The sequence below is a fragment of the Grampus griseus genome, assembly GCF_964374135.1.
Source record: "Grampus griseus genome assembly, chromosome: 1".
Taxonomy (NCBI): domain Eukaryota; kingdom Metazoa; phylum Chordata; class Mammalia; order Artiodactyla; family Delphinidae; genus Grampus; species Grampus griseus.
The window spans coordinates 35,629,461-35,655,556 of record NC_139017.1 but is presented as its reverse complement, the minus strand read 5'-3'; the positions used below and the strand labels follow the sequence as shown (position 1 = coordinate 35,655,556).

Here is a 26,096-nt window from a genome sequence, read left to right as displayed (position 1 = left end):
CTCCTAACTGCAAAAATAACGAGAGGCAGGTAGAGCAGACCTGGACCAAACCCATGGCCTAGGGCCAAGCACAATCCAACCTGCAGATGCAGGACAGAGGATAAATGGTTGCTGTTTGAGGTCACTAAGTTTTGGAGTGGTTTGCCCTGCGCCATTATTGTGGTGAAACCTTGGCTGAGACAAGGTATGACACCGAGAGACTGACACATCTTTGGTTCTTGACTTTTTGCTCCAAGAAAATTCTCCATCTCCTGAATAAAGTGTAGCTCATGTTACAAGTCACAGTCCTTCAGTTGCCTCTGGATGTGGGAATGGAAGAATATTTCAAAGGCTCAATGAATGTCGCTTCTAGACATGTTTCTATAAGGAATGAGTCCTCAGGTTGAACTCTGCTTTTAACACCTCTTAAAAACATGACTTGCAAAAGCTGTAGAGTGATCAACTGGAAAACAGACACCCCTCGTGTGGCAAACACTAGGTCAGGTGCCCGCATTAGGAATTACGGAAAAGGGTTAAGTATATACCTTTTTTTGAGCCTCATCAGGTGTGTCCATGGGAGTGATGGAGCCCTCCTCCGCCTCTGAGTGATTTGACTCACAGGATGACACACTGACAGAGTCCATGCTCTCACCAGAGCTCCCGCTGGCAGTGGACTTGGGCTGTTCTTTGGTGGGAGTGCTACTGGTGATAATGTCCGACCCCAGAAACAGTCTGCAGAAAACATAATGCCAGGCATTCAGGCTCTTACAAATCTGGAATCCATGATTAAGCAAATATTTTTGTGTTAATTGAATCCTTGATGTTTTCTCAGTCTTGTGTACCCTGTCATTATTATTTTAGGGAAACATTTGCTACAAAGTTTCTAACAGATCACAGTAAACATCTTGTCCCAATAGATTATTCCCAATCTCAAAGAACACACAGATTGCTTAGCTGAATGAAAGGCCATATTAATCTGAGGTCTTTCTGGGTCAATGGTTCTCCATTTTTTGAGAGTTCTGTACCACTTTGGCAGGATCAAATTGTCGTGGCCACACCCCTATCACTTCCCACCATAAAATAAAATCCAGGAGGCAGAAGAAGGAGGCTGGCACTGCGCTGGATAAGAAACCAAGAAGGAAGACTTCTTTTCTAACAATCTAGTGAACTAAAATAACCTAAACTCCTTCACTATAAAACAACTAGATGAGAAACATTAAAAATTCTTTTTAAAGTTGGGCTTGCAAGACAGTAAGAAAAGTCCCTGCAGGCCAGAGATGAAAAGTGCACTGAAAACCAGAACATGCAAACTAATTCTGCTCTGGATGGGGAGTGGAGGTACCAACCCTGGCAAACTAGGTACATGGGTTTCAACACATACAAAGGATCCAAAGATGAGGGCTTCTGTCTATGTAAGGTGGGCAGTGAGTACTGACATCCTTTACAAAGAGCCAGGATCCTCAGAGGGCTGTACCCTTAGTAAAAAGATGGGCTAAAAGAAAAATCTTCTTACTGACATAGGAAGACAGCAGTGAAACTTACCTGTTGGCCTGAGCTTGGGCAGGAGAAAAATGTCTCCCCTGATCATGTGTGATTTTAGCCAGCACCTCACTCAGATCTGCTATTACTTAGCTGATCTAGGAACTAGGAACTCTCAGGCCAGTGATCCTTCTGAAGAAACTAGCATTTAAAAAACAACAGCAACAACAACAAACTTCCTGGAGGAGTACACCTTCAACATAGGCTGCAGAGAATTCCCTGATAAAGATAAGCTCACAATACAAAGTTACAAAATACACACAAGGAAATAACCCACCCAAAGAGAGAGTCAACCGGCATAACAAAACAGCAAATCTAGGCTCCTGAGAACTTTAGATTACAAGAACTGTCAGAAAAAAAGTAATAATTTATTCATTCATTCATTCAACAAATATTTGAGTATCTACCATGAGCCAAGCTATAAAACAAGTATGTTGAAAAACATTAAAGACGTACAAGAAGAAACTGAAAATGGGAGTTAAGAGCGAGATGCTCTGACGAAAGGACAGGAAGATAATTTGCAAAAACAACTTCACTTCTAGAGTGAAAAAGGTAGTGACTTAAATTTAAAAACTCAGTGGAAGGATTAAATAAATGTGGAAGAGAAAAACTGTGAACTAGATGATATGTCTGAAGAAAATCCTCAGAGACCAGCATCAAAATATAAAGACATGAATAATAAGAGAGGGTAAAAGACACAGAGAATGGAATAAGAAACGCCTGCATGTATGCAGGGAGAATTCCAAAAGAGAACAAATGAGAGAATGGAAAAGGGACCACATCTGAAGAGACAGTGGCTGAGGAGATTCCAGAACTAATGAATCACATGAATCCTCAGATCCAGGAACCACATCTTGAATAGGATAAATAAGACTAAATCCCCACTTAACCTGCACAGTGGTACATCAAAGACAAAAGAAGTTCTTAAAAGCAACAGGGCAGGGGGCATAATGCAAAGGAACAGAATTCAACAGACATCTCAAAAGCAACAACAGAAGTCAGAAGACATGGAATAATATCTTCAAAGTGCTGAGTGAAAGTAACAGTAATCCTTGAACTCCATACCCATCTAATATAATTCCAAGAGTGAGGGCAAAATAAAGACTTTCTCAGACGATGACTGTTTACCATTAACAGACAGCAAGGAAGGAAGTTGTAAGATGCAAGAAGGAATGGCACGTAAAGAAACTAGCAGACAGGCCCAAACCCAAACAAGCACTGGCTATATAAAATAACAGAAACAATGAAGATGGGTTTGATTTTTTTTTATTAAATAATTTTGGGAATTACAAGCTCAAATTCCAAGACCTAAAGCATATCTTTGTTCTGTCTCATTTCCACCCCACCATCTCTTGCCCCATTTTCCATGTCACTTCCTTTCTTGGACCTCCAAGCACTACTGGGGCTTTGGGAAAAAAGCTAAACTGACCACAATTCACAGAAGAGAAAATAATGCTACTGTCTTACTTCTCCATGAATTACAAGGTAGACCTTTGAAGGCTGTGAATTAGTGGTCCTTAGCCCATTAACTGAGAGTCTCTAACTTAGAACTAAATTGTTCAAAGACTAAAGGTTCTTCCATTGGTACAATTCCATGAGGTCATTCTGCTTTGCAAAGATTAATTCTAGCACAACATTAAGCATCTCTGACCTTCAAATGAGGCACCTCTTCCCCTAAGGCTCCAAAATTCTCTCCAATCTCTTTGGATGATGGGTGATTAAATGTGGGGAGAGGAAAAAATACATTTTCAACACGTGTAAAAAATGCTAAGATCATAAAACTTTTTGAAAATGAACAAACACCTTTATATGTACAAGGAATAAGATGGGGGACATGTGACCTGTGCTATTCATAATAAATGTTCAAACTCAACTGCAGATACCAAGGGTTAAACTCAAGCACATCGGCAAGATTTCACTAACGAGAGAGATGTATGGAGTGTCCACCACACTTTGTGCAGGACTCTGCACGCTGACAGTGCTGCCTCTCCTGGATGTCACATGAATATCCTCACAAAGGCTGCACGCTGCCAGAGTGGGTGCTGGAAGGGGACCCCGAGCTGCTAGAGCACCCAGCACAGTAAATACAGATACTCGGAGTCAAGGGAAGCAGTTATATAAAAATGAGCATGCAGTGGCCACTTCCAGGCACAGGGTCTAATTAGACTGACATCAGTCTTCCTTTCCTTCCTTCCTCCTGAGCCTTTCTCTCCTCCTACTTTTCTTCCTTCCCTCCCTCATCTTCTCCCCTCCTCCACTTCTTACTTCCCGTTCCATCTTTCCTTCCCCTCTTCCTTCAGAAAGTATTTCTCCACTAGGAAGACGGTAAAAGAGTTATAACCTTGGCTCTAGAGCTAAATCTTGGATTTGAGCCCAGATCCTACAATAACTAGCATACTACTTACCTTGTCTGTGCCTTACTTTCCTGGTTTATAAAGTTGGTATAATAGCAGGACCTACTAGGTTAGTTTGCGGATTGGACGAGAAATACATGTATTGTTTTCTCAGAACAGTGTTGGCACACAGCTCAATGTATTCATTCAATAAATATCTATTAATCATCTATGTGTCGGGCACCAGTCTAGGTTCCGGGGTTAGCAATGAATAAAAAACAGACATAAATGCCCGTCTTCATAGAGTTTGCATTCTAGATAATAAACAGACACATACAACATAGAGCACGTCAGCCAGAGGGAAACGCAATGGAGAAATCCAAAGCAGCTGAGGGCGAGACAGTGTGCCACGGGTAGGCAACGTGGACAGGCTGTAGTATTAAATAAGGTGGTCAGGGAAGGCTCACGAGAAGGTGACAAAGATCTGGGGGAAGTGAGGGAGTGAGCCATTTGGCTATCTGGGGAACAGTGCTCTAAGCAGAAGAAACAGCAAATAAAAATGAGTGTGACTTGTGTGCTCAGGGTGGCCTGGGGGGCCGGAGTGCACGGAGTAGAGTGAGAGGGAAAGGTGAGAGGACAGACGGGGATGGGACGGGCAGATGGGGTTCGGTTGGTACTGCAAGTCTTGAAGGGTCTTGAGGGCCACTGTAAAGACTGGATTGTACTCAAAGGGAGACAAGGTGTTACGAAGTTAGCTACGCCTGGCACTGAGCTGGGCAAACAGCCATGGGTATGATGCACAAGGTTCCTGCTCTCAGGTGGCTTACATTCCAACGAAGGTGACCGCCGGTATGATTGGGACTGACTGGGCAGACGGCAACATTAGACAGGATGCTCTCTCAGGAGGTAATGGTTTTGCCGACATCTGAAAGGAGCGAGCCCCAGAGAGAGCACACGCCAGGCCACAGGGACATCTAGTGCAAACACCTGGTGCATCTAGCGCAGAGCGAGCCTGGTGTGGTTGAAGGATGGCTGGGAGACAGGTAAGCCTGGATCCTGGTGAACAAGGGGGCGTGTCGGACAAGAGGAAGGTGGTAAGAAGAGTAGGGGAAAATCACGCTGCACCTAGTGAAACAGGATAAGGAGTTGAGGGCTACCTTAAAATAAGACCATCAGAAGTTGTAAAGCAAGGAAGCGACGTAATCTGGTATACATTTTAACACATGACCAGACTACTGGGTGGAGAACAGATTGCTGGAGCAAGGGTGGGGCCGGAAGCCAGTACTGATGCTGCTGGAGTGCTCCAGGCAGGAGATGATGGTGGTTCAGACCAGAGGGAACACTGGGGAAGAATGAGTGGATTTAGAAAACCTATTGAATTCATGACAGAAAGATAAACTATTTAGTGAGTGAACTGGCCCAGGGGAACTTTGTTGAATACCCTTCCCCTCCCGACTCAGACGGGACCCCCTTGGGGCCCCGGGACCCCAGGGTGGCACTCACAGGCTGAGCCTCTTCACCATGCTCTTCCGAGGCTTGGGAGAGGTGGCACTGGCATCGGCAGCCGCTTCGATCTCACAGGAGAGGGCGTAGCTGGGGGAGAGAGGGGAGCTCGTGAGGGCGGAGCTAGGGAGGCGAACAGATTTAAATCCACACGATTTACTGGCTTCCTTTTAGAGGCGGGCTCTGAGTATTCAAAGTAAAGATATGTACCATGTTGTTCTATGGCGAATGTCAGAGGGTACTGACTTAATGACCAGACTGTACAGATTGGCACATCCCTCCTCAAAGCCCTGCTGGTGCACAGTGAGGCTGTTTAGTTTCGCAGGCGTCAGACACATGAATTTGCCTGCTCTGGCAGCATCAAAAGCTGACTCCCTTCTGTTTTCCTGATTGTTCTCAACCCTCTGCTGGGCCAGGGGAAGAATCATTTCTTCTCTCCCACCTCCCTCCCATTGCTGTGTGTGTGTGTGTGTGTGTGTGTGTGTGTGTGTGTGTGTGTGTGTGTGTGTGTGTGTGTGCGCTCGCGCGCCCATGCACGTGCTCAACTTACTGTTTATCTAAGGGAAGTGAAAGAAGAGACATTTGTAAATGATCTAATCTTCAGTAAATAGACATAGGCAGTTATATTATTGATAAAAATATATAAATATGATTTCTAATTGACAAAACCTCCTAAATTAAAAATGCTCCAGATTCAGACGTCTATATGCCAGGCAGATATAACTTCCACAGAAGAATTTATATCTGCCTTGAAATGTCTTTTATGAAAGCTTGTAGCTCTAGCTAGAAGATGTACTTGATTCTCGGTAGGCGAGGAAGGCTAAGTGGTGAATATTAGCTTGGGAAGTTGCTTATTATGTGTACTTTTTTTAAACCTAAAGATGTATCCAGGTAGTTGATCAAGCAGAAGTATTCATTGAGATGGGAATTATTCAAATATTAACTTAAGCCGTAGGGGTTTTATAAACAGCAAGAAAAAAATGGGATGTGTTTAACAAGATTCCTTTAATCATTAAAAAGTCAATTCCACAGCTGATATTCTGAGTCTGAACTCTCTGATCCAAACCACCAGCCATGGTGTGTATGTTCCATATGTGAGAAGGATACCCACAGAGGAAGTTCATACACACTGATCATCAGACCAGAAAATGTAAAGAGAGGCAGCAACTGTTTTGTTTTCTACATAGCAAAGAAAAAGTCTCATTAACTGATGAGTACTCTGAATTAAAGGTTGTTTTTTTTTTTCTTGAGTCAAAGGTTTTAATGTAACAGGACCAACCCATTCTGAGATTTAAAAGGACCTCAGAAATCATCTGGCTTTCAAATGAGGAAACAGGCTTCCAGGGTTTACATGACCTGTCCAACATTATATAACCACCTTCAGAGCTTAGGCTTAGAGTCAGGCAGACCTGAGTTTGATTCCAAACTCTATCACTGACCAGTAATAACACTTCTCTAAACCTCAATTTCCTCATTGGCAAAATACTTATTTTGCTGTCAACTTCACCCTCCCTGTTGATAAACTTTCAAGGAAATCCCCTAGTCTACAGCAAAAGTCAGCAAATATTTTCTGTACAGGGCGAGTCGCTGTTGCAACTACTCAATTCTGTCTTTAAAGCACGAAAGCAGCCATAAATAAGAGGGAAATGAATGGGTTGTGTTCCAGTACAACTTTATTAATGGATATTAAAATTTTAATTTCAAATAACTGCCTCACGTCACAACATTCCTCTTCTTTTGTTTCTTTTTCAACCATTTAAAAATGTAAAAACAGGAGGTAGGCTGGGTATGGCCTGTGAACTCTAATCCTCTGAACTACAGGGTAAAGGCTACACACCCCTCCCTGCTGGGCCAACATTCAAGGCACTGGAGTTAATGTACCTTTCCAAGCTCGTCAACCTCTATTTTGACACGCATCCCTTGTGAACCAACCAGAGTCCAATTGTTCTTCCAAATGCCAAGCTGGTCAGGCCACCAGGTCTTTGCTCACGTTCTCCTCTCTGTCTGGAATGTTCTTCTCCAGTTCTCCTGGTGAAATCTTTTCTTTCTTTCACAGCCCAGCCCAAATGTTAATGCCTTCATGTTATCTTCCCTTTTCCCCCCCCTTCCTTGGCCAAGTGAACTGTTCCTGCCTATGGGTCCTGCAGCACTGTGACTATCCACTGTATTTCAATTCTTCATGAGTCTGTCTCTCCTCCCCACTTGAAAGCTCCCTCAAAGCTAGTACCAATTACTAATAGTGACAAACATGGTAACGATGCTGTCTCAAATATGATTACATTTAATCTTCTCAAAGAAACATTTTAGAGTAAGCATCCTGAAGATCAGGAAGAAGAAGTGACTTGTTCAAGGTGACAAAGATAAATAAATGGTAGAGCAAGAATCTGAAAGCACATTTTCTGATGCCATCAGTTCAATTCTTCCTGCTATACCATTAACCTTTGAAAACCGAGGATCTGGAACCTTGGAGCTGCTCACTAAATAGTTGTTGAATAAACGGCCAAATGAGGAACCAGATGCAGTATCCCTCTGGCCAACACCACAGCTCTGCCCTGATGGGCAATGTGTCCTCCTACCTCTCCTCCTCTGTTAGGAGCTGCTGCCTCTGGAACCACTGGATGAACTTTGGGTCTGGGGTCATACAATAACTGTTGCAGGCAGACTGTAAGAGCTTGATTTGGGCAATCACTTCAAATTCCTAGAGCAGACAGAGCACCAAAGAGAAAGAGTGAATTAAAAGGCCAACCAAATATACATCTTTTCAACATGAAAACACACCACAGTAGGATAAATGATGGACAAATGCATCTAGGAGGATTCTAAAGTGCTGCTTGTAACTCTGACTCACTGGTGTCCTTACATGCTTTAGTGGTCAATCCTTCTTTCTCCTTGAAAAAAGCAATTTATGTGAATAAAACAAGCTACCAAAGTGACCCAAACTAGGTACTACATAAAGTCAGAGTGACTTCCTTTTTCTCTTTTCCATCTCCATTCTTGAGACAGAAAAGTTACTTTTTAAGCCTGAGTCCTTCTAAAATGTATTTAAAAATTCTACTTCCTAAAAGATAAGGAAAATAATTACTCTAAGTCAGGAAGCACACAAGTTTCCCACCCCCATCTTCTTCAACCCTTACCCCTCAATAAATAAGTTTCGGTAGGGCTGAATATCTAAACAGTCTAGGGCCTCATAAACTTGAATGTTTAGATTTCCTGAATCCTTGGGGGTTTACTACTCCAGTAAATCATTTAACTCAGTCTTTTAAAGCTCACAAGAGAAGCAAGTGTATAATTATGTCCAAAATTATTTATACTTCTTTAGATGTTTCAATAAAGATGTTTTTAAAGTCAGCAATGGAAATAAGCTTTAGCTTTAGGTCTTACACTCAAACTTTCCCAAAGTTTAACACGCTAGTCTTAAAAAGAAAGAGATTACCATCCAGGGTTATTCTGAAGGGAAAGGACAGAGACGGGTAACTGTGGAGGCAATAACTGAATTTGTTTTAATGTTACAGGACAGAAGCAGCCCAACAACTGGCAGATTCCGTAGGTGTCAACTTCCCATCCAGTGACCTCCACCCTTGGTCTCAGTATCCAAGGAACATTTATCATCAAACGCTACCAGGGACAGAAGGCTTACATTCGTCTAGGGTAGTATATCTCGTTACTGATGAGTTCAGCATGGTCAGCTCCTAAAACTTTGGTTTTAACTGCAATGTCATTTCCTCCTGGAAGTTTCTCTGACCCCACAAGTTGGGGCTAGATGCCCCTCCCATGTGCTCCTATAATACCCACTACTTCTGCTCACAAGCCCTTATCAGGCTGCATTGTAACTGCCTGTTTGTCTACTTCCCTCCTTGACTGTGAACTTTATGAGGGCAGGGAGCTCTGGGCTTTTTCTGCTGCAATCCCTAAACCTACCACACTGCCCGACCCCTGTTAGGTCTGCAGTCAACGTTTGTGGGATGAAAGAATGAAAGAATAAGTAAAGAACAATGAGAGTTACTAAGGGGTGAAGTTATTATTTTGCTCACTCATATTCCTTGGAATTGTTTAAATATACGATTTTAAAAAACACTAAACCCATAGCGAATTTTCAAAGCTCTGTTTTATCTTTTTTCATGCAGTGTGGAACTCTTCTACTCTCCACAGAAAAATTTCAAATTGATGTTGCACACCCCTTCCTATGCTGACAGGAAAGGAAAAGAATAATTATCCACATGTTAACAATGAAGACCGTTTCCTTTCCTCTCTTCAGTAGGCCTACAGGAGTTAACCATCTTTATTAACCCTTCCATAACATATACTCTTATGAAACCCTTTCTCCTTAATAGAATGGACCTGTTATTGCTGAAGCTGATTGTAAAGAAGGAGATGATGAGGGGGTAAAGGAAGAACTGCAGGCTCAGGAGAGACAGGACAGCATTTGAACCCTGGCTGTGCTACCCGGTGACTCTAGTCAAGTTACTTCATTTCTCTGCGTCCTGGTTTCCTCACCCTTGAATTGAGGATGATAAAACCTACCCCACAGGGCTCTTGGGCAATACCACATAACAACATGCCAAGGACAATGACACCTGATAAATTTTCAATAAATGCTAATTTTTTTCTGCCTCTGCAAAAAATTTAAGTCTCCACTCCTCTAATTTTTTTCGTGCCCAGATGAAGTAAAATGGAAAACCACAGCCAAGACCCCTACTTACCCTTCTCCTCTTCTCAAAGTTTATCAGCCCACCCTGAAAGAAATTTTTTTAAATGAATGACAAACCAAGCTACTTTGAAACTCAGCCTTATTTGTTCTAGGTTTTTGTTAAAATAGCTCAAAGGGATAATAAAGTCACAATTATTCATGACACTGTAATTATGGCTACAATGGAGGAAAAGAAACATCATTCACTTAAAAGAAAAACATTCTTTTAATTATAATAGGACAGGATTGGCAGACGGCCTTCTCTTAAGATGTCTGAAACCAACTAAAACAGTCATGATAAAGGATTTACAACACAGAATCCAAATACATTTGCAGAGACAGTAAAGACAAAAGCTTGAGTGAATGTTCTGTTACACTTTTTTTTCTTTACCAAAAGCAACAAAAACAGATGGTCATTGACTCATACTGGAAACCACACTGTCAATGTTTTATCAAAAGAAGTTTATCAAACTTCTACACAACATCATCACCGAACACCGAAGTTAAGTTTCAATTCTCCATCGTCCCAGCTCCTATTCTCAGTAGGCTGAATTTAACTTCTAAATCATTGGTCACTCCCCCCAAATTCCCCAACACTGATGAGTGTTTCCTGAGATAAGCTGAGGCAGAGGATGTGAAGAGACGCGGAGCATCTCTCTCTGAGGGAGCATGTCCACAACGTTTACGACGACCTTGGAGGTGGGAATTTGCAAGATAACTGCTACTCCTTCTAATTATGATAGAGTAAAAGCAGACTGACTGACTGCATGTGATAACCAGGAAGGTGAGATAAACTTAAATATACAGGAAATCCTTAAATTTCATTTCAAATATCCAGTCTCTTCTCCATGTAATATTCTACTGTATTACTGTTACTAACAAGTAGCTTGTTTCACTTCTTTCCCCATTCTGAGAGAGAGAGAGAAGGTAATAATCTGAAACCATAAAGCGATACTTAAAAATCCACGAGCTTGACTGACTCCCTACCCCAGCAGGTAGAATGTGAGGGTACACTATCCCCCCAGCTCCAGCTGCCAAAGTCCCACCCAGCACCTCGGTCTTTGCTCAAACCCACTCCTTCCTAAGGATCTGCCATGACCTCCCCTCACAGGGAATGGATGGTGGCCTGTCCTCTTCTCTCTTTGCATTTCTGTTTGAATTCTTACTATTTCTGTCCATCACTGCCTGCTTTGATATGTCCCTTCCACTGGATTGATCGTGGCCTGTCCTCTTCTCTCTTTGCATTTCTGTTTGAATTCTTACTATTTCTGTCCATCACTGCCTGCTCTGATATATCCCTTCCACTGGATTGTGAGCCACTGCTGGTGTCACTCATCTTCGTATTCCTCAGAGCATCTAGCACAATGCCACGTTCATAAAAAGTCCTCGATAGGTACAAACAAAGGTGTATTTCTCTCTTGGGTAACCAAGGAGAAGGCTGCCGATCCACCTGCACCATCAGCCTGGAACTCACCTCAATGTAGTCCTGAAGGGCAGTGTCAAGCATGGTCAGGTCAGTCAGGAAGGTGCCCAGGTAGGGCACAGTTCCCTGCATCACACCCTGAAGAACAAGCACAGTAAAACGACCTTCGCTGTTATTGAAAGTTCAGGGTTTCAATAACCTCCACACTGGACCAAATGGACCTGTGGCCCGCTACAGTCAGCAACGTGCCCATTTGCAGATGGAAGCAGCAGTCTTCGAATGGCTAGGTGATCCTCGACAGCATTTGGAGAATAATTAAGGACCATTCAAGGCCTAATCTAAGGCCACTAGTGCTAACCTACATGAATGAGATTTTTAAAAATCCCTACACAAATAGGTCAGGAACTCTGTCACCAAGGTAACTTTCAAAGTCATGAAAACCAACCCTCAAAGCCAGGGGATGGTTCAAGTGTGTTCACAGTGGGGTTTACACATCGCGCAGGCTCAGGTCAGAGGGACCTCTGTTCTCTTTCACAGCATGTGGACACTCCCGGTGGTTCAGAATGGCCCTGGGAGGGATGGTCTCACCATTGGTAGAGGATTGGGCTGCTGCCCACTGGAGAAGTGTGACCACAGGAGGACGGGGAGTCACTAGTAAAGTGGCTTCGTGACTCGGTTCTGAAGAATACAGGAGGGAAAGGGAAAAACAGTCCCTTTAAAGTAGAAAACCTGCCAAACTCTACCTTAACCAAGTGATGATGGCTAATATCACCAGTGACATCAGATGTCATTCACTCCTTGATACGATGAGAAGACACTTCACATCTGTGATATTCTTCCCCAAACCTGTGACCTCAGTCTAGTCACTAGAAAAACAACAGACACCCCCTGGTTGTGGGACATTCTAAGGATACTAGAACAGTCTTCCTGAAGACCGTCAGGTAACGACAAACAAGGAAAGACTCAGAAACGGTCACACAGCAGAGGGTACTAGGGTGGCAACTAAATGCAGTGGGGTGCCCTGGGTTGGATCCTGGAACAGAACCAGGATGCTCATGGAAAACTGGTGAAATCCAAGTCAAGTCTGGGTTTCAGTTAACAGCAGTATGCCCATGTCGGTTTCTTAGCATTGACAGATATGCCACGGTTACAGAAAATGTCAACGGGTGGGGAGGTGGGGAGGTGGGGAGGTGGGGAGGTGGAAGGGGGATGGGGGAGGGATTCACAGAAACTCTATGTATTATCTGGAACTCTTCTCTAAATTCTAAAATTAAAAGTTTATTTAAAAAGAAATTTCCCTGGGCTTCCCTGGTGACACAGCGGTTGAGAGTCCGCCTGCTGATGCAGGGGACACGAGTTCGTGCCCTGGTCCAGGAAGATCCCACATGCCGCGGAGCAGCTAGGCCCGTGAGCCATGGCCACTGAGCCTGCGCGTCCGGAGCCTGTTCTCCGCAACGGGAGAGGCCACAACACTGAGAGGCCCACATACCGCAAAAAAAAAAGAGAAAAAAGAAATTTCCTTCAGAAATAAAGGTAGAAGCACTTCCACTGCAGGTATATACATATTATATTAATTTCACCAAATTTCCTTTGAAATCATCCCTATTCTCCACAAGGCCACAGAGGCACTAACCATTCTGAAGAGAAAATAAAAAGGGGCTTCCATGGACACCTTATCCTACAGTCCATTAAGGCACTTATGGAAATTCTGGCCAGAAAACAGTCTCCACCAGGGCAGGACAAGGCTGCCTGATGTGTGTGCAGCTGGCTGTTTCCTCAGCCAGAGCTGCTTCTTGAGGTTCGCTCCAGGCAGGGCTTTGTCCTTCAGGAACTCTGTGTCAGCTGCAGTATGTCCTTCCCTATCATGTGTACAAGGTCTCATCCTGAACTGAAATAATCTCTTTTTTTAACGGCTATTTTTAACTTGTCTTTGAACCACCAAAAAGGTCTGAAGTGCTGTGAATGCCTTACAGGCTTTATGTTACAGAGACTCCCATCACTCAAAACCAACATTTCTGATTTATGCCCAGCTTTCCAAAGAAGGAGAAAATCTTCTCAACGCAGGGGTGAGAGTATTTTGAGTTTGTCAGTCTCCATTCTCCTCTCTCTGGTTTTCCCCTTCTATGCTAAAAGTTAGGAGGGTGTTAAAAATAAAGCCAATGATGTCAAGGACTACCTTCCAGTCTTGAACAGGGAGGTATCACGTTCCTTTGAGTACTGAAAAACTAGAAAGATTTGGCTAGTACTTGGGGTTAGTGACGAGAGCCAGAAAATGACTAGAGGATTTGGAACAAATGAAAAGGTCTCCGAGTACAAGGACCAAGTCCTCCTGGGAGCTGACACTCTCTCTCCCCGGCACCCAGGTACTGGGCCACCGTGTGTTCCAAGCTGGCTACAGTAGGCATTCCCGTCGGGGAACTGAAGCCCAGGGGTCTCAAGGCCAAGGTCGCGGTAGCTCCTAAGTGCAGGAGTGGATAAAGAAGACAGCAAAAGGGACAGAAATCTACCTGCCGCAGATTTTCCCTCACTTCCAGAAAATAAAAATGTTCCAGAAAACAATGTGATTTGCGACTTTCAGTGTTTATTTCCTGCTGGGTCCAGTGGGAATGAAAATAGGTTCAGACCTCCCAGGGCTGCTGAGAACAGATGAGGTAAAGAATGGAGAACTTCTTTGGGGGCAGGGGCACCCTGCAGACTAAAGGGTCCAGGGCCATGCAGGAGCCCAGCCCCTGACATAGGGCTGCTCTCTGGTGGGCCCTCAGGGAGACCCAGGGCCTTACATACCATGTCCTTCTGGAGCTGAAGCCGCCTCTGAGTGCGCTTCTGGTTTTCCTTCACGCTGCTGTCCAGGTTTGCAAATTTTGAGGTTCCTTCCTAAGAAACAGAAGCACACACAGAGGAAAGTGATACAGGGGCAAGTGAAGGGGCACCTAGTTTCTGGGGCGGAACCTCTGCACAACTATCTGGACGCCATGCAAAGTGAAGAGGCCCCCAGCAGGCTCTGGACTATTATGCAAACACTTGGCTGGCTACTGGTTGAGCCATCTATTCTTGAGGGTGCCTGGTGGCCATGGCTTATCCCGTTTCCCCGCCCCCCTATTTTGTAAGAAGAGCCCCTGATTTGGTTATAAAATCAATCATTAATACAAGGCAGGCAATTCCTGGAACTGGAGACAATTTTTACACATCCCAAATTTCACTTGAAGTAATCACACATCCCGGAAATGAAGATCTCTTCCTCTGTAAATTTTATGATTTCTTGATCTTGGCCTGAAAGGCCTGTGCCAGCATTCTGTGAAAGAAAAGGGACTATTTCTGTGGTATTTCTTAGCTAAATGAAACTTTTTATACCGGAAGTTTTCTGAGGAAGTCCAGCACTGATCTATGAAAGCCAGACCTTCATACATTTTTCTCCCCTTTTTCTCCCCCAGTCCATCCTCCCAACTTGCCTCTCAGGTTTGGAACTCCTACAAATCAATCTTTCCTCCTGGCGCCTGAGAACAGATGGCTACCCTTTCTCTCCTCCCATCTGTTGCGACAACAAACTCTTCTACATAATGACTAATCTCCAGTTTTGCTGACTGAACATAAAGTGTTTTTGGTTTTGTGGTTTGGGGGGTCTTGTTAAGTTCTCATTTTCCAGGAACTGCATGAATGGGAGGCAAATTTCACAATTCAGTAGTGCATAATTGCATTGTTTTTCCATTAGTCAGTTCTCCCTGGGTTTATCATATGACCACAGCATGTGACTTTTCACTACTGTACGACTACGAGGGAATCTTTTCCAGTGACTTAGCCTTTCCAATGACAGTGCGACATCAATGTCTTGTATCATTCACCAGCCTTTACCCAGGTCCAGGTACATCACTGGGGACAGAATCCATAGTGACTCATTACCAATTTTCAGTCTCCCTATTACAAGTGATAATAAGAAGAGGTATCATTTAATGATTCCCTGCTTACAGTTTTTCCTGGGGATGAATGAAAGTGTCCTGAAATGTGCCACTTCCTGTGCTGGGTGGTTGAGTCCTCCCAAACTATTGATAATTTTTTTTTGAATTTTATTTTTTTTATACAGCAGGTTCTTATTAGTTACCTATTTTATACATATTAGTGTATACATGTCAATCCCAATCTCCCAATTCATCACACCACCACCACACCCCCACCACCAGCTTCCCTCCCTTGGTGTCCATACATTTGTTCTCTAAGTCTGTGTCTCTATTTCTGCTTTGTAAATAAGATCATCGATACCATTTTTCTAGATTCCACATATATGAATTAATATACAATATTTGTTTTTCTCTTTCTGACTTACTTCACTCTGTATGACAGTCTCTAGGTCCACCCACATCTCTACAAATGACCCAACTTCGTTCCTTTTTATGGCTGAGCAATATTCCATTGTATATTTGTGCCACATCTTCTTTATTCATTCATCTGTTGATTGATATTTAGGTTGGTTCCATGTCCTGGCTATTGTAAATAGTGCTGTGATGAACACTGGGGTGCATGGGTCCTTTTGAATTATGGTTTTCTCTGGGTATATGCCCAGTAGTGGGATTGCTGGGTCATACGGTAATGCTACTTTTAGTTTTTTAAGGAACCTCCATACTGTTCTCCATAGGGGCTGTATCAATTTACATTCCCACCAACAGTGCAGGAGGGTTCCCTTTTCTCCACATGCTCTCCAGCATTTGTTCTTTGCAGATTTTCTGATGATGCCCATTCTAACCAGTGTGAGGTGATACCTCATTGTAGTTCTGATTTGCATTTCTCTAATAATTAGTGATGTTGAGAGCCTTTCATGTGCCTCTTGGCCATCTTTATGTCTTCTTTGGAGAAATGTCTATTTAGGTTTTCTGCCCATTTTTTGATTGGGTTGTTTCTTTAATATTGAGTTGCATGAGCTGTTTATATATTTTGGAGATTAATCCTTTGTCCATTTATTCATTTGCAAATTCTGAGGGTTGTCTTTTCGCCTTGTTTACAGTTTCCTTTGCTGTGTCAAAGCTTTTAAGTTTCATTAGGTCCCATTTGTTTAGTTTTGTTTTTATTTCCATTACTCTAGGAGGTGGGTCAGAAAAGACCTTGCTGTTGATTTACATCAAAGAGTGTTCTGCCTATGTTTTCCTCTAAGAGTTTTATAGTGTCTGGTCTTACATTTAGGTCTCTAATCCATTTTGAGTTTATTTTTGTGTATGGTGTTAGGGAGTGTTCTAATTTCATTATTTTACATGTAGCTACCCAGTTTTCCCAGCACCACTTATTGAAGAGATTGTCTTTTCTCCATTGAATATCCTTGCCTCCTTTGTCACAGATTAGTTGACCACAGGTGCATGGGTTTATCTCTGAGATTTCTATCCTGTTCCATTGATCTATATTTCTGTTTTTGTGCCAGTACCATATTATCTTGATTACTGTAGCTTTGTAGTATAGTCTGAAGTCAGGGAGTCTGATTCCTCCAGCTCCATTTTTTCCACTCAAGATTGCTTTGCCATTTGGGGTCTTTTGTGTCTCCATACAAATTTTGAGATTTTTTTGTTCTAGTTCTGTAAAAAATGCCATTGGTAATTTGATAGGGATTGCATTGAATCTGTAGATTGCTTTGGGTAGTATAGTCATTTTCACAATACTGATTTTTCCAATCCAAGAACATGGTATATCTCTCCATCTGTTTATGTCATCTTTGATTTATTTCATCAGTGTCTTATAGTTTTCTGAGCACAGGTCTTTTTACCTCCTTAGGTACGTATATTCCTAGGTATTTTATTCATTTTGTTGCAATGGTGAGTGGGATTGTTCCCTTAATTTCTCTTTCTGATCTTTTGTTGTTAGTGTATAGGAATATGAGAGATTTCTGTGCATTAATTTTGTATCCTGCAACTTTACCAAATTCATTGATTAGCTCTAGTAGTTTTCTGGTGGCATCTTTAGGATTTTCTATGTATAGCATCATGTCATCTGCAAACAGTGACAGTTTTACTCCTTCTTTTCCCATTTGTATTTCTTTTTCTTCTCTGATTGCCATGGCTAGGACTTCCAAAACTATGTTGAATAATAGTGGTGAGAGTGGACATCCTTGTCGTGTTCCTGATCTTAGAGGAAATGCTTTCAGTTCTTCACCACTGAGAATGATGTTTGCTGTGGATTTGTCATATGGCCTTTATTATGTTGAGGTAGGTTCCCTCTATGTCCACTTTTCTGGAGAGTTCTTATCATAAATGGGTGTTGAATTTTGTCAAAAGCTTTTCCTGCAACTATTGAGATGATCATATGGTTTTTATTCTTCAGCTTGTTAATATGGTGTATCACGTTGATTGATTTGCATATAGTGAAGAATCCTTGCATCCCTGGGATAAATCCCACTTGATCATAGTATATGATCCTTTTAATGTGTTGTTGGATTCTGTTTGCTAGTATTTTGTTGAGGGCTTTTGCATCTATATTTGTCAGTGATATTGGTCTCTAATTTTCTTTTTTTGTAGTATCTTTGTCTGGTTTTGGTATCAGGATGATGGTGGCCTCGTAGAATGAGTTTGGGAGTGTTCCTTCCTCTGTAATTTTTTGGAAGAGCTTGAGAAGGATGGGTGTTAGCTCTTCTCTAAATGTTTGATAGAATTCACCTGTGAAGCCATCTGGTCCTGGACTTTTGTTTGTTGGGAGATTTTTATACTTTTTTCTTTTTTTTTTTTTTTGCAGTACACGGGCCTCTCACTCTTGTGGCCTCTCCCATTGTGGAGCACAGGCTCCTGACACGCTGGCTCAGCGGCCATGGCTCACAGGCCTAGTCACTCCGTGGCATGTGGGATCTTCCTGGACCGGGCCACGAACCTGTGTCCCCTGCATTGGCGGGCGGACTCTCAACCACTGCGCCACCAGGGAAGCCCTTTCGGGAGATTTTTAATCACAGTTTCGATTTCATTACCTGTGATTGGTCTGTTCATATTTTCTATTTCTTCCTGGTTCAGTATTGGAAGGTTATATCTTTCTAAGAATTTGTCCATTTCTTCCAGGTTGTCCATTTTATTGACACAGAGTTGCTTGCAGTAGTATCTTAGGATGCTTTGTATTTCTGTGGTATCCATTGTAACTTCTCCTTTTTCATTTATAATTTTATTGATTTGAGTCCTCTCCCTCTTTTTCTTGATGAGTCTGGCTAAAGGTTTATCAATTTTGTTTATCTTCTCAAAGAACCAGCTTTTAGTTTTATTGATCTTTGCCATTGTGTTCTTTATTTCTATTTCAGTTATTTCTGCTCCGATCTTTATGATTTCTTTCCTTCTACTAACTTTGTGTTTTGTTTGTTCTTCTTTCTCTAGTTCCTTCAGGTGTAAGGTTAGATTGTTTATTTGAGATTTTTCTTGTTTCTTGAGGTAGGATTGTATTGCTATAAATTTCCCTCTTAGAACTGCTTTTGCTGCATCCCACAGGTTTTGGATCATCGTGTATTCATTGTCATTTGTCTCTAGGTATTTTCTAATTTCCTCTTTGACTTCTTCAGTGATCTCTTGATTATTTAGTAATGTACTGTTTAGCCTCCAGGTGTTTGTGTTTTTTACGTTTTTTTCCCTGTAATTTATTTCTAATCTCATAGCGCTGTGGTTGGAAAAAGATGCTTGATATGATTTCAATTTTCTTAAATTTACTGAATCTTGATTTGTGACCCAAGATGTGATCTATCCTGAAGAATGTTCTGTGTGCACTTGAGAAGAAGGTGTAGTATGCTATTTTTGGATGGAATGTCCAATAAATATCAATTAAGTCTATCTGACCTATTGTGTCATTAAAAGCTTGTTTTTCCTTATTATTTTCTGTGTGGATGATCTGTCCATTGGTGTGAGGTGTTCAAGTCCCCCACTATTATTGTGTTACTATTTTTTTTCCTTTTATAGCTGTTAGCATTTGCCTTACATATTGAGGTGCTCCTATGTTGGGTGCATATATATTTATAATTGTTATATCTTCTTCTTGGATTAATCCCTTGATCATTATGTAGTGTCCTTCCTTGTCTCTTGTAATATTCTTTATTTTAAAGTCTATCTTATCTGATATGAGTATTGCTACTCCAGCTTTCTTTTGATTTCCATTTGCATGGGATATCTTTTTCCATCCCCTCACCTTCCATCTGTATGTGTCCCTAGGTCTGAAGTGGGTCTCTTATAGACAGCATATACACGGGTCTTGTTTTTGTATCCATTCAGCCAGTCTATGTCTTTTCGTTGGAGCATTTAATCCATTTATATTTAAGGTAGTTATCGATATGTGTTTTCCTGTTGCCATTTTCTTAATTGTTTTGGGTTTGTTATTGTAGGTCTTTTCCTTGTCTTGTGTTTCCTGCCTAGAGAAGTTCCTTTAGCATTTGTTGTAAAGCTGGTTTGGTGGTGCTGAATTCTCTTAGCTTTTGCTTGTCTGTAAAGGTTTTAATTTCTCCATCGAATCTGAATGAGATCCTTGCCTGGTAGAGTAATCTTGGTTGTAGTTTCTTCCCTTTCATCACTTTAAATATATTATGCCACTCCCTTCTGGCTTGTAGAGTTTCTGCTGAGAAATCAGCTGTTAACCTTAAGGGAGTTCCCTTGTATGTTATTTGTTGTTTTTCCCTTGTTGCTTTTAATAATTTTTCTTTGTGTTTAATTTTTGTCAATTTCATTACTATGTGTCTTGGCATGATTCTCCTTGGGTTTATCCTGCCTGAGACTCTCTGTGCTTCCTGGACTTGGACGGCTATTTCCTTTCCCATGTTAAGGAATTTTCAACTATAATCTCTTCAAATATTTTCTCGGGTCCTCTCTCTCTCTTCTCCTTCTGGGACCCCTATAATGCGAATGTTGGTGTGTTTAATGTTGTCCCAGAGGTCTCTTAGGCCATCTTCATTTCTTTTCATTCTTTTTACTTTATTCTGTTCCGCAGCAGTGAATTCCACCATTCTGTCTTCCAGGTCACTTATCCGTTCTTCTGCCTCAGTTATTCTGCTATTGATTCCTTCTAGTGTGTTTTTCATTTCAGTTATTGTATTGTTCATCTCTGTTTGTTTGTTCTTTAATTCTTCTAGGTGTTTGCTCTTTAATTCTTCTAGGTCTTTGTTAAACATTTCTTGCATCTTCTCAATCTTTGCCTCCATTCTTTTTCCAAGGTCCTGGATCATCTTCACTATCATTATTCTGAATTCTTTTTCTGGAAGTTGCCTATCTCCACTTCATTTAGTTGTTTTTCTGGGGTTTTATCTTGTTCCTTCATCTGGTACATAGTTCTCTGCCCTTTTCATTTTGTCTATCTCTCTGAGAAAGTAGTTTTTGTTCCATAGGCTGCAGGACTGTAGTTCTTCTTGCTTCTGCTGCCTGCCTTCTGGTGGATGAGGCTATCTAAGAGGAAACTCTTGAGAATTTTCTTGGAGTGAGAAATCAATTCTTTCTGACTTGAATGCAATGTCCACCTCTTTCCAGGGAGTAGGTTATTCTGGTTCCCTTTCAGTTTCTCAATCACTGACAGACATTTAATGTATGGACATTATTGCAGGTATACTTAAAATTATTAAGAAGGATTTCTGAAAATTTAAGAGGCTCCTGAGAATCACAGAAGTAGGATCCTAAAAGAGCACTTAGGAAAACCTCCTCATTGGGAGGACAAAGATCTGGGATGAGGAGCTGGAAGGTTTGCTGATTTCATGACTTCATGAGAGCGAGATTCCACTCCTGGATAGATAACTAAAAAAAGACTGACTAGTAGTGCCAGCTCTTCCAGGTGAGGTGTCAACTGAAATCCCCTATGTGCCACATCCAACCATGTTTTGGATGTGGAAGTGTTTTCCTTCCTCGGCCCTAAATCCTTTGCCCTGCAAGGTCTCACAACACCAATCCCTTGAAACTTCTTGAGACTCTTCACAGGATTTGTGATTGCATTGCTCTGGGTCCCTCCTCTGGCCTCCTTTTGCTGCCTGTGTTCACTCTCTCTTAATGACTCTTCTTTCTGACAAAGTCATCTTGTTTTTCACTCTACTCAGGTATTTGGAAATACTATCCAGTCCTGTGACCTCAATCATCACCCATGTTTGGATGAATTCCAAATCTTGCCCTCCATCAACCTTCCACTCTCCTCTTGTCTCCTCTCCTCTCTGTCCTTCTTTCTCTCTCTCTAGTGCAAACTTCTCACCTGAGTCTCGCTTTCTCTCTATCTCCATCTGTGGCAAAGGACAGCTGCCCTCATCCATCCTGTTCCTGGGCCTCAGAGGGGCCTCTTCTACTTGGGTGCTACACAGACATTTGGATCCCTCTCCATACATGTTGATTAAATGACAGCTCAGCAGTTAAGGGTAATTATGTGAATAGGCCTTCCCAGCCCTACGGGCTTCTACCCCAGCTCTGACTTCAGTGTGCTTGGAGCTTCACTAAACAGACATCTCCACCAAAGCCTGGGCCTTTCTAGCATTTGTTTCTAGCAATGTAACCCAGAAGAGTTCTCACCAAGAATCCCAAGAAACAAGAAGATTTGGTGAGATTCTGCCTTCCTGTTGGTTTGAAATGTGCAGACTCCATAGAAAACCTGCTTGGAATGATCCAAGTTTTGGAAATCCTAAGACAGTAACAGGTTTAAGATAATCTCCGAGTAAAATAAAAACATTTGTCTCCAACAATTAAAAGGAAAACCACAGATTTTTGCTAATTCTGATGTTGCCTCAGCCGTAGTATTATAGAGGTAGCACCTTACATCTGTTCAGAAGCAGAAGAGAAGAGAGGTCATTCACGACTAGGATTACCCAACCACAAATCAGTTTTAAGTCCAGGAGTGGCATATTAAAAACAGAGACCAGCCATGGTTCTTCTGAAAACCAAAGTACCTTCATTTCGTTACAACTGTGCTGAGAATTCATATCCAGAATTATATACTTAGTATGAAGAATAATAAACAAAGATGACTGGAAAGGGACCCACAGAGACGTATGACCTGCCCCAAACATTCCACTATCATTCATGATAATGCGCAGGCCCCATGAGTTCATAGCCAAGTTTTTCATCTTTGGGATTCCAGCCACGTACAAGAAATTTAACCTAGAGCACCGAGGTAAACTTCTACATTTCAGAAAGTTTTATGGGACCTTTAATGTCTAGATATAGCTCTGCTTCTAAGGTTTCAGCCAGAACACGGCCACCAGGCAATGGGCTGCACAGTATTCAATTTATCTGCTTTGGAAGGATGACCCAGAGCTATTGGGATTTGAATGTGTGGCCCCAATTAGTCCAGCTTTGTATTACTGACAGGGAGACCACTAAGCCATCTCCTTCCAGCCAGATGAGTTTCCATTTAAAGTCTGCAAATCCAAGGGGATGTGAAGCAGGGAGTAACACGACCTCAGCAAGCCAAGCATTGTTTAGTGTGCAGTGCATCAGGTGAGCCTAATCCAAAGTCAGACAGCAGACACCCTGCCCTGCTCACATCATCTACACCAGGAAGGGCTAAGAGTGGGCAAGTTGTTAAAGTCCTGTGAATGAGGAGGTCCATCAGTGGATGTCAGTTTCTGAACACTTGCTACATGCCCAGTGTGTTAGGCATTAGAGACAAAACAGTGAAAAAGGCCCTGCCTGCAAGAGGCTTACAGGCCAGCAGGGAGACAGGTGAAATGCACAAGCGATTCTAATGGAGCATATGATAAGTGTTAGGACAGAGGAATGACGGGCTTCTGGAGGACATGGGAAGGGGCCTAATCAGACCTGAGGGTGTCAAGGAAGGATTCAAGCAGAAATGTAGTCCTCACTGAGACATGAAGGAAGAGAAGCAGGACTTAGGAGAGCAGTCAAGAAGACCGTAACAGATGCTCTTACAGGAACGACTAACCTAACAGTTATCAACTGATGCCTTTTCTAAGTAACCCCATCCCCACTTGACTCTCATTCCTACTCCAAGTGTCTACTGTAAGCTTACATGTATCACTTATACTTTCTTCATTTTCATTTGTTATGCATACTTTGGTTTCACATGTAGATAGCTTGTGAAATACTACAAAAAACTGACATTTGCACAGGGCTTTCAAATATTTCCTTAGTCAATCTTCAAAACAATTCCATGAGATCAGTAGACTAAATAGTACTATTATCATCTCCAATTCACAGAAGAGGAGACTAAGGACAAGGGTCCTCTGTTCTAACAGCCCAGTTCAGGGCTTCCCCCTATGGTAGCACGTATCATAGTTTTTTTGTTTTTTATTTTTGGTTTGGGGTTTTTTTTTCATAATTGCCCACTTCGCCTCCCCCATGAGACTGCAGTCTCCTTAAGATTGGAGGCTGCCTTCAGAACGGCTGTACCTCCCTCACCCAGCACACAGTGAATGCCCAATCAGGATTAACTGAATTACCAACTTATTTTCCTTCTCCATGAAGTTTCACATGACATACCCTGCCTCCTACTCCCAAGTGGTCAAAAGAAATAGTTTTATGCCTAAGTGATGAAAGCACTGGCTTTACAGTCCCACCAGGCCAGACTCACATTCTAGCTCCACCACCTACCAGGTGTGGGACTTAGGGTTTGTTCCTTACCTCTCTGAGGCTTGGCTAGCTGCAAAATAAGGAGGATAAAATCTACTTTATAGAGAGGCCGTGAAGATAACATCTGGTCTATGTTCCCCTCTGATGATTGCTCACAACCTATCTTTGTACCTTTCTTTGACTACTCGTTCTTGTTTAGTGTCTATATCCACCCACCAGCAGGTAAGTTCCTGAAAACAGAGTCTGTGTTCGTCTTCTTCATACTCCCAGCGGCCGGTCAAATGCTTTACAAATATTAGATGTTTAACAAACATCTAGAGAAAGAAAATGAACCGAGCTGTAGCTTTACCTAGCCTGCCGTTCAGAAGCCAGCACTCATCTGGTGTTCGATAAATACTGCTGACGGACTGGCTGCGCAATTCAGTGCAAATAAAGGATGTAGAATTGCAGGCTTGGTCCCTGTCCTTCTAGAAGCTGTTTTGCTGAGAAGGATATTCCAGGCTCTCTCACCCACCTCACTGCCAGCACTCAGTGTTTCCAGGGCAGCTTGTTGAGGAGCTACAGGCAGCAACGCAGGTTTCACAATCTGGTTGCGTCGCAGTGAAGCTGAGGAGCTGGACTTTGAATTTTCTCAGCCTCAGGCTTCTTCGATTTGGCATAAAAACCAAAAGTCCTGCCTTCCAGTCCCTGTAGCCTCTCTCAAGGGACTGCAGGCATCCAAGGAGCCCTCAAGCTACCCTTCCGTTGAACGGATGCCAGAGCGGTCAGCACAGTACAACCCAGCGCCCTCACCTTCATCAGTAGCTCCCGGCTGGTCAGGTGGTTATTATGGTCTGAGAAGATGTCTGAAAGTTCTTCAAACATCAGCATTCGGTCCCTACAAAAGGGATGAAGAAAACATTAACAAATGAAGATTAGTAAAAGTCCCACACCTTGGGCCCAGGTGCCCTCAGTACCTCTGGCTACAGAGGGGAGGGCTACGTGAGCACAGACAAAGCCAATGACCTTTCTCATGCAGGGTGGCTTTTTTTTACAGGTAGACATGATCACCTGTGTGAAGAGAGGGATATTTTCTAAACATGCATGTTATAATCATAAAAAAAGATCGTTAACCTGGGGTATTAAGTTGTCTAATTGGGACATGTTCTCTTCGGCAAGTTAAAAAAAATTCTCTCTTAGCAACACACCCACAGCCCTACAGGACCTGAGAACTCTTCTTGGCCAGTCCCCTCGTTGGAGAGATGAAGATGCCAGGGTTGGGGATTGGTCTGAGCTTCCACTACTCACTGCTGAGAGCTGCAGTACAGAACCCAAATTTCCTGAACCTCTTAGAGTCAGAGTAGATGGTGGAACCAGAACGGGCTCTGGAGTCAGAGGTGGTGGGTTCCAATCCCAACGCGGCCACTCACTCCCTAAGTGATCTTAGACAAGTTGCTCAACTTTCCTGAGCTTCAGTTTTCTTCTCTGCACTAGGGAAACAGTGACAGCCCCCTCGCAGGATGGCCGTGAAGGTCACCACGATCACATATGTGAAGCACCTACTCCTCCCTTGCCCCTCCCTGGTACACTACGTCTCCACGGGCCTCGCGCTTTTCTCTACACCCCTCCAGGGTTACTGAGAGGATGATCCGAAGGCAAAGAATTAACAGAGCCAATGTCATTCTATACGCAACACTTTCATTATTATGAGAAAGCCATTACTAAGAACTTATGTGTCTTACAATGAGTGTAGTATTACTCTTAGAATTAAGAAAACCATTAAAGCTATTTATATTTTGGAAAAAATCATTAAGAACTTAATTGCATGTGGGCCTAAATAAACAGAAAGAAATAGATGTCTTCTCTGTCCACTGAAAGTTATTAACATAAAGGGTTATCAGGAAAGTGATAACTGAATAAAATCTCTTAACCCTGTTCCTTGAATTTAGCAATAGAAACTATCTAGAGCTGATATGCAAGTGGCTTCTCTCGGGAACTGTGATACTTCTCCAGCAGCCCTGCTAAAATATGAACCCACCAACCAATGAAGACACAAACCAGACACCCATGTTGTAAAGAATAGGGCTTTGAGGTTTGTTTTGTGGTGTTTCTTAAATACAAAAGCCAGCTGGTATTTGTAATGAGGTGGATAGACCTAGAGTCTGTCATACAGA

At 42.4% G+C, this 26,096-nt stretch overlaps 1 protein-coding gene across 1 annotated transcript in view; it reads right to left on the bottom strand.

Moving 5' to 3' along the window:
* Positions 1–26,096, bottom strand: part of RGL1 (ral guanine nucleotide dissociation stimulator like 1) — a 132,023-nt gene that overhangs the window by 11,113 nt on the left and 94,814 nt on the right. Inside the window, exons 9-15 of the mRNA XM_082655042.1 lie at positions 24,736–24,820; positions 14,249–14,338; positions 11,516–11,602; positions 10,055–10,087; positions 7,931–8,052; positions 5,355–5,444; positions 525–711 (exon numbers count right to left, since the gene is read on the bottom strand). Of these exons, the coding sequence (XP_082511168.1) occupies positions 525–711; positions 5,355–5,444; positions 7,931–8,052; positions 10,055–10,087; positions 11,516–11,602; positions 14,249–14,338; positions 24,736–24,820 (694 nt within the window). The remainder of the gene's footprint in view (positions 1–524; positions 712–5,354; positions 5,445–7,930; positions 8,053–10,054; positions 10,088–11,515; positions 11,603–14,248; positions 14,339–24,735; positions 24,821–26,096) is intronic.